General features: G+C 32.5%; 1 protein-coding gene across 1 annotated transcript; it reads right to left on the bottom strand.

Annotated features, from left to right (window-relative positions):
- Positions 1-2,228: 2,228 nt before the first annotated feature.
- Positions 2,229-9,210, bottom strand: LOC105645334 (patatin-like protein 6). Its single transcript, XM_089722744.1, has 3 exons — positions 7,179-9,210; positions 5,187-5,507; positions 2,229-3,007 (listed from the first exon to the last, which is right to left on the bottom strand). Exons 1-2 carry the CDS (start codon positions 8,334-8,336, stop codon positions 5,238-5,240), a joined length of 1,428 nt encoding a protein of 475 aa, XP_089578870.1. The 5' UTR covers positions 8,337-9,210; the 3' UTR covers positions 2,229-3,007; positions 5,187-5,237.
- Positions 9,211-9,589: the final 379 nt, after the last annotated feature.

Below are 9,589 nucleotides of genomic sequence, written 5' to 3' on the forward strand. Positions count from 1 at the left end.
TTTCTATCAAAATTAAATTTTTTTTATTAGATAAAATGTCTAAAGTATCCTCAACAAATTAATACGGCAGATTTTGCCTGCAATATACCTTGAAAGCATTTTAGATATTTTCACCTCTATAATGAAGTTGTGCCAATTATACAATTATATTTTTCATACTTATTTTATAGCTATATTTGTGGTGTTTGCGGATAAATTTTACATATTCAGACTAAATTATTTATCGAGTGATCTTAACTATACACTGCTCATATTAACTTTTATTTCTATATTTGTTTTGGTGTAAACTCCGAACCTATTACCGGGACCGTCTAATCCTATTTAGAGCATAGTCACAGTTAAAGCTCATCGCTCTTTCTTACGAGAGTAATTAGTGAAATCAAAAAGTTCTTCATATATATATCCAGCCTACATTACCAATTGAGCCACTATTGGTAGGCTTTCATTTCTATATTTGTTGTTGTATGTATGAGCTAAAACCATAAAATTAATATAGATATATAGTTTGAATTTTCAAAGCTCAAAGCATGATAATTGACAAAGGTTTAGCATACAACTAAATCTTCGTCGAATAAACTAAGCTGAATTCTTTTCTCTTAATTCCACGTAACTAAAAACATGTAAACACAAAATGAGAAAAATAAAAACAAACTAGAAGCTATAATTTAAGATATCATTTCCAAAATTGATAGCAGAAATTTAATTAAAATATTAGTTTCTTCTTTATTTTTCAATTTGAGTCCAATTTTAAATTTTATTAATTATAACTTGAAAGAATTATATTTGTAGCTAAATCAAACCTAAGGCGACATTTGATTCAATATAATCAACTATGTTACGTAATGAAATGAAAATTACATTACATAATTAATTGCGATATTGCAATATTTTAATGGATTTATTTCTTACTCCGTAAAGTAATGAGTGTTATAATTGTATTATCATTATTTAAAATAATGTAATAGTTATTCTAATCTAAAAATCTATATAATTATTATTCCATTACAATCTCTTAAAAACTCAAATCCTAACCAAATTCAATCTTAAAATCTACCATTTGCTACGTCCTCCTCTACCACCACCACCACATCATTATTAATAAAAAAGAATATTTAAACCAAAAACTATTATTATATCAAACTACTAAAAATCATTTAGATTTATAAATTTATTTGGACAAAACAATTAAAAAAAATAAGCAAAAAAAAAAATTGTGATGTGATAAAATAAAAGTTAAAGTTATCGGAAACAAACTTTTTTACACATAATTTCGTATATTTTTACTGAATAAATTAAATTGTAATATAAAATTAATGGTATTTCGATCCTTTTTGGTGATTTTTCATTTCATTCTTCCCATTTCTACAACAAAATAAAAGAATAACATAGAATGGCGTTGGAGGCCGGCGACAACGATGGTCGTGGGTTGATGGTTGAGATGGTAATTGCGGTGTACTAATTACATTATATATTTATAAACAAATATAAAAATGAATGATGATAATATTTCATAATTTAATTCAATTGTATGACCAAACTTAGTAGTGAAATATTAATTATATTCCATTAGAATATATTTTTCTATCATATTACATTTTTACTTACGATACATTACATTACATCTAACTAAATACAGATTAAGTTTATTAACATATCCTTTAATTAATCTTTACAATATAATACAATACAATTTTCATTGCATTACATTTTTAATTACATTATATTGCATTACATCCAACCAAACACACCCTAAATTTATTAACATATCCTTTAATCTTTACCTTCATCAAGATAGTAAAATAGAGGAAACGTATTTTATTTTTTGAACATTTGCTAGTATTGGCCTCTTAATGAAAAAAAATATTATTTTTGTGCTTTATAATTAATTCACAACTACACCAAAACTTCGAATAGTTGTTTTCACGAACCCAATTCAGCCATTAATTTTTTATAAATGCAAGAAAACAACAATAATTGTTGCAAATTCTATGACTTCTCAATATCTACATGCAACCATACCCATGATTGGTACACACAATGATTTGCCAATAATCAATAAGAGGCTAAGTTTAAAAAATAAAATAAAATAAAATAAAAAAAGAAAAAAAGGAAAAAGACAATAACAAGGAGCTTGGCTCAACATACACAACCAGAAATAAACAAGCATCACCGATCATAATTGGCCCATATATATAAACAAAAATTAAATGTAAAAAAAAAAAAAAAAATTGCACCAAACAATCATAATGCCATAATTCAAATAAAGCAAAAAGTTCATACACACATAGAGATAAATATTGCTCCATCCATCTATGATCTATCTCATTCCCAGGAGATGTGGTTGGTTGCTTAAAAAAGATACTACCCACTCTCAAGTCTCCCCTACCACTACAATAATCTATTTTTGAAAAAAAAAAAAAAAGGAGAGAAAAAATTAATAAATAAATAAAAGACCAAAGGTCAGACAAAGAACTTTGGTTATACTTACACATTTGGATATCATAAGAAAGTAGCTAGCCCACTAACACCCCCACTCAAGTTTCTTGAGAGAAAGGTTGAAAATGACCAAGCAAAGAGAGAGAGAAAGAGAGAAGACAATAACGATAACAATAATGATACAAAAGAAAATGGAAAACGGGAGAAAAATATGGAAAGAGTTGTTTCCCCAAACTCTAAAATCTTAAATATTGACATGAAAAAGATTCACACCTGATACTACTTTGGTTTTGACTCTTGAAAAGAGCTTGTTTTTTTTTTTCTTTGTTTCTTGGTTACTTGCCATTGTAGAAAGGTGTAGTGGTCACCACAATGCCTGTCCTCTGCTAGGCAAAGTATCCCACTAAGATCTTCCACCCTTTTATGCCACTTATCTTGTTCTCTCAATTTCTTCCTCCTGTTTTTCTTTGCTATTTCTTCACTTTCAAAAGTAAAAGCTGCTATTATATTACCTTTTTTTTTTCCCTTCCTTTTCTTCTTTCTCTTCAATATATATATATATATATTTAACCTGCATATTTCAGACACATAATTTTATTAAAAAAAAAACCAAAATCATATGTGATTAATACATAAGATTAAACAGAGATTTAAAAAAATATGAAGTGCATTTATTTATAAAGGGAGGGCTATTCCTGTTAGTGTATTTTGATTCATTGTACTAAAAAAAAGCACAAACCTCGAGATATTTCATTATCCAATGCCAAATCTTTTGACCATAAGTTTTCAAACATGTGAATAACCTCAGGTATCTTTCTCCTTTGGGGGGTTTAACAAGGAATTCAATGGGCTTAGTTTATTCACTCATCATACTCAATGATAATAATAAAATTTTATTTCAGAGTATGACACTAGCTTTTTAGATGACCTAACCTTATTATTAAAATTAAAACACTAATTTTATTATTATTATTATTATTATTATTATTTGGATTTGGATGGGAATGAGTCCTAATGTACAATACACTTTACACTTTAAAAAAAAATGCTAAAAATGTTTTATAATGAATCACACAAAGCACATGATTAGAGCATATCCCAATCAAAGAATATTTTGATGCAAATACTCTAATCCTTATCGTGACATATGGCTAAATGCTAAAGATTGCTTGTTACTACCAAAAATAATGAAGTAGCTGAAGAATTTCCTCCAATGTAAGCAACAATATAATTTTTAAAAGTAGAGAGTAGCACATCAATACAGCAATGTATTGTATACTTAAATGCTTCAAGGAGAGCAGAAAGATATAAAGGGGACTTGAAGAAATAGAAAAAAAAAAGAGGAAGAAGAAGAAGAAGATACAAAAGCCTACTTATTTTTATGAACTTAGAATTGTCCCCCATGTAAATAATTTTATAAAAAGCAATATGTGTGAAGAGAAATGATATTGAAATGTCAACATGTGAGCATGTAAGGGTATATGTATAATTTATAGTTTAATAGGTTATGGGTGTTAAATAAGACACTTGGAAGGGAAAGAATTTAGCTTCATCCTAACAGTCAAACCAAATAAGGTCACAAGAGAACGCCTTTTTATGTACACTACAGATTATGTCTTTGGCCTTTTTAGGGCACCCCTCAAATTATTTAGTTTCATTTCAATATCTAAATCACTAAAAAGTTAAAATGAAACAAAAGCATATTCCATAAAATGACCAATATGTCCCTACTTCGTTCGAAGAATCAGTGTCGGTGGACGACAACAATAGGGTCAATCTTCCCCACACCATCCTATGTGTATAGTGCTTGTTTCTTGCACCTCCCAAGAATTTTCTGTTCAACAAGAACAAGAACGGCAACAACATCACCGGTTTTATGGGGTTAATTTGGCCCTTTGAATCTAAGAAAGTGACAATACTCTGTTCAGGAGGACAAAACTAAATGACAAATTCTATCGCCTTATACATTTATACCTCTACATTCAAAGTTTAGAGAAAAAAGTAATGATAGTTACAGGCTATGTTGCACCAAAATGAAAATGAAAAACAGTAAAAACATGAAAATAATAGGGGGAAATGAACTTTAAAATTTTATACGAAAAAACAGTATTTTATAAAACAAAACGGATAAAAAAACGTTTCTCAAACGCAAAAACATCCATCTTCAGGAGTTTTTATGTATAATAGTTTAGCGGAGTTTTGATAAATGATGTGTCATATGTAACTCAAGAAGTTACATTTATGTTTCTGTATTTTTTAAAAAACAGTAGGGAGGGAAATTTAATATTGATGACATTTAAATCTAAGCATTCACTTTTTTTTTATTATATTCGCGAGTATTCCTGTGCCCTTTTTTATTTAGTAACAGATGGTATCAAAGGACAGTGACATTTTATTCTTGGAGAAGGCAAATTTAGATCCCATATAATGATCAAATTGGTCTCTAGGTAGCAGCTTCCATTATTATTATATGTTCAGAAAATTAAAATTAGGGTTTTTGCATATATACATATAGCTTAAGCTTTACAAGGAAGAAAATGTTATGGAGCTTTTAAAATTTTGAAATCAACCCAATGAATAATAGTCTTTTGTTACTAAATTATACAACAAAAGCTTCCCCACTTGATTATTTCCACAAAAGGTTCCACTATGATGCTATCTTTAGACAGGAAGTATAATGCATTTAATTATAAGTGTATGTATATAAATAAAATAATATATACTTAAAGATAAAGGAATAAAAAGCTTACCCCTTTGTTTCTGTTTGGGGTTGGTTCTAAATAACAGTTGAAAGTAGAATCTTAGGTGGGTTTTGAGGCAGCTTGCTTGAAGGCCACAGTGGGAGCAATTCTGCAGCTCCTCCTCTGATGTTCAAGAACAAGTTCAGCAGCAAACCAATCCAATTTCTCAAAATTACTTTGCTCTCCAATTCTTTTACCCCCAAACAGAACTGACTCAACATTTTTCTGCTTCAACATTTCTTCTGCTATGGCAATCAACATCTTGACATTGTTAGGACCAGGGTCTGTGTCAACATTGGGCCCACACCTCCCTAAACTTGACCCATTTGCCTGTCACACCAAATTCAATTCGAACAATGAGCTTTTGTACTACACAAGACCATCCCTTTAGTAATCTTTAAAACACTGTCAAGCTCCAGAACCTAGTCAATTAGCCAAATCCACTCATTTTTTTACCCTACACCGTGAATCTCATTAATCCCCGCTTGCCCTCTAGGCAATGAGATTGGCCCCAGAGAGTTTGGTCACGAAAGATCGAACCAATGAAATAAATCATGGTAATCAACCCCGCGAGCGTTTTTTGTCATTAAACTACACTATTCATATTTTTTATTAGCATAATTTATCAGCACATAAAAAAAAAAATAGAATAGAAAAATTAGGTTAAAAAATTTGCCTGAAAAATATTTACCTTAAAAAATTGAGAGGACAAAAAATTCAGAATTAACTTTCCCTCCCTTATTAGTAAGATTCAGAAACCATGTCATACCTATAATTAAACCTAATAATAAAAGCCACGATCTAATTATGGGAAAGCCTATTTGCCCTTTAACTAATATATGAACAAAAATTATTACATACCTTTCACTCTACATACAAATCTATCACCAGGTGATCTGTAACCATTTCTTATCTATTTTAAGCTTAAAAAAAAAAAAAAGGAAAAAAGAAAGATAGGAGAAGAAACACACAGAACCCTTTTTTTTTTTTTTTTGCCTTTTTTCTAATTACTCAACTAGCAAATATTGGCATAAAAATGTATAAGGTTACTTGCTATTCATATTTTGGTTCTTAACTTGGAAGAAAAATTCAATTCTTGGGTTAGAAAAATAACCCAGCTACCAACTTCTGTATTTTTGAAAAAGGAAGTATAGAAAAAACGTTTATCAAAAGCTTTTATTTGCAACAATTTGACTAAAGAAACAATTTAACTGAAACTTCATATTGTCATTTAACTCTTTATTAACTGATATATATATATATATATATATATATATATTGTAGTAAGCCGTAATATAATCAAATGCACATTATATTAGAAAAATATTTAATTACTGACTCATCAAATAAAGTTATGTTGAGAAAAGCTAAAATTTTCAACTTTACAAACCATGATTTTTCTCAAGCGATTAAAAAACAGCCTAAATCCAAACATCCGCCTAATACATAGATTTGTCTTTTAGGAAGACTAATTATGATCTTACACTTTAACATTTTATTTTGGCGAAGACATTGTTATTAGTAAAATATAAAAGTGTAGGGTTCCTCTGCAATTTTAAGGGTGACACAAGACAAATTAAAGCAACAAAAAGACCACCTCAAAGACAGGGCAGGTCCCCAATTGGTGTCTTGAATTCATGGTTACCCTTACCCATGTATGTATCCCATACTACTACATGTCGGCTAATACAAGCCATAAAATTTACTTGCACCGATGACCCCATAAAATTACGCTATGCCAAAAAAAATTGAATGCCATAACCCCAAAATCCCATCTAAATATCATAATCCATATCTCAATTCATAACATCTATACCTGAAAAAGACAATTGTCTTAACCCTTTCACCAGCCTGGCTAGAACTGTCTCATCTACGCTAGAACTAGAAAAACAGACCATACCCAACTTGTACAAAATTAAATCTTGTAGAATTGTAATTTCTTATTGCTAAATCATCATAAAATAAAAAAAGAACATCGAACAAGTTGTGCAAGGACCATACCTGAATTCTTACGTAGTTACTGCTCTTACACTGACCAAATGCCATGGCTACGGCTTGGTCCACCGAATCGGCTGAACCGTCTTCTGTAATTCGAGCCATGGGTCGAGCCCAGTGTTTGGCCCTCCAGTGTTTAACCTCTTCGAAATCGTATTTGACCTCAAGAAGCTGACCTGTTCCTAAAGACAACACCAACAAATCTTCGACTCCTCTCACAAATGGAAATTCTTGCTTGTTATGGAGCACGTGCGTAATTGCGGCGGCCGTTGGGTTGCTCATGGCCAAACCGCCGTCAACCGCTAAACATTTGGTCTGACCATCGATGGATCGCATTTGAACCGGTTCGAATAAACCCGGTTCAGCAGATGTAGCACGGCAGACTTCCCATAGCCGGAAATCAAAACTATCGGTTTCCAATGCATCGGCTCTTGAGAACAGAAACGGTGCCGTGCTTGAAAGATCGTAGCATGGGATTAAAACCGGTTTTAACGTATCTTTAAGCGTTAAGCTCCGGCCTTTCTCCGAGAACGTCTCTTTCATCACATTATCCAAACTGGATGTGGCGGCCGCCGTACCAGAACCACCTCTAAATAACCGTTTAAAAACACCACCGCTGCTACCACGCCCACTTCCATTCCCTCCTCCACTGCCATTACCAAAAGGGTAAAATTTCTTACCATGATCAGCTAGAAACTGCCACGTATCCTCCGCCTTCATAATCGGACGGTTATGATCTTTACTACCCAAAAGCATGGCCGTGATAATTCCACCAATACCGGTCCCAGCCGCGACGTCGAAATAATCGGCGATTCTAGCGTCAGGATTGCCGGATTTAGTTTGAAGCACGTGTTCTAAATAGGCTAATGCTTTGCCGGCAAGAATCCCTCTCATGCCTCCGCCGTCGATGGAGAGTATACAGATTTTTCCACGCTGGTTCTTGATTGCAGAAACGCCATTAGTATCGGCGGCTACAGGTGGTGATACAAAAGGCTCGAGTTTTGCTGGCTCTGTTGGTGGAGGAGAGATCTGTTTGGGGATCCAGAGCTTCTGATCATCGTAGCCAAACAGAAATTTGCTTTCAAGAATTGAAAAAATTTCATAACTAAGCTTGTCGGTGTCGATGCTGGGTTCTTGCATTTCTAAAGATTGGTTCCTCTCCATTTTTAACAAAACGAAAAAACAAAAGAACTGCTGCTTTTGTTTGTTTGGAGATAACAAACGAGTTCAATAATCAAACTTATGCTTGTTTAAGAATTTATTGCATGCTAATTCTCGTTTAAATGGAAAGTTATCTCTTATATTAATTTGACAAAGGAAGAAAAAGGAAAAAAAAAATCCTCTCCTTATCTTTTTCTTGGATTACCTTGACATTAACGCCCCAGAATTTCAAATTCTTGCCATATACTTTTCTCCTCTGGTATTCAAGAATTGAAGAAAATACACGTTGTCCAGTTATAAGCTACCAAAGAAAAAAGATCGCATAAGTTAGCTCCCACTTCCCATAATCAAGAAACAAGACAAATTAACTTGAGTTGAAGCTCTGGATAGCCAATCATTCTTTATAACAATAAAAGAAGAGAAAGAAAGAAAGAAAGCCCAAACCCTCCCTTCAAAAACCCTTTTTGGCTTTTGCCCAATCTATGCCTCTCCTTCTCTCTCTCTTCCTCTTTGGACAGGGCGTATAATCTTTTAACAGAGCACGCTAAATGATATATTGTGCATTAAAAGGTTAAACCACCAATTGACAAAGCAGTATCGATTGGCTGATGGCTAAGCTAGCAGCTAGCCGGTATATGCTAATATAAACTATTGACAAAAAACAAAACAGAAAAGAAGCCAAAGGAGAATTAGAGAGAGAGAAGAAGAAGAAGAAGAAGGGTATTGGAGGCAAGAACAGAGCAATTGCAGAGCATGTCTGTTTATGGCCTTTTAAACCCACAATACCATTTTCAACCCTCTCTCTCTCTCTCTTTCTCTTTCTTTCTTTCTCTTTCTTGGGTAATTTGTTTCTGTCTTTCTCTTTCTATCTCTTAATCTTTGTATGTGGCCACCTCAACTCTATACTTATATTATATAATTTGTACGGTCTCTGAGTAATTAACCCCTGAGCTGGTTCATTTATTTATTTATTTGGTTTAATTTGTATATTTGGGGTCTGACCAATCGGTCACCGACGGTTGTACTTGCTTGATGGTGTCATTTCCGGTCAGGAATCCAACGGTTAAGATATGTTCTCACTGTTTGTCCGTGATCAACGGTCAAATAAGAGTATATTATTATTTTATTAGTTTATTTATCCAATTTTCCTGCTTCCCGCCCTTGTCGTTACCGCGTAGGGTCCAGCGACATCTCCGTCGGCAAAAGAATGGGGACGCACTAATTTCATTTGCTGTTGGTTTTTATTTTAAGTTAGA

This window comes from Jatropha curcas, chromosome 6, assembly GCF_041381405.1.
Source record: "Jatropha curcas cultivar XTBG-Jc1 chromosome 6, XTBG_Jcur_1.0, whole genome shotgun sequence".
Taxonomy (NCBI): Eukaryota; Viridiplantae; Streptophyta; class Magnoliopsida; order Malpighiales; family Euphorbiaceae; genus Jatropha; species Jatropha curcas.

Excerpts from the sequence above, each read along its gene's own strand:
- LOC105645334 (XM_089722744.1), bottom strand. The coding sequence starts at position 8,336 with ATGGAGAGGAACCAATCTTTAGAAATGCAAGAACCCAGCATCGACACC. Across the intron at positions 5,508-7,178 it reads GTAACTACGTAAGAATTCAG|GCAAATGGGTCAAGTTTAGG; the intron begins GTATGGTCCTTG and ends TTGGTGTGACAG.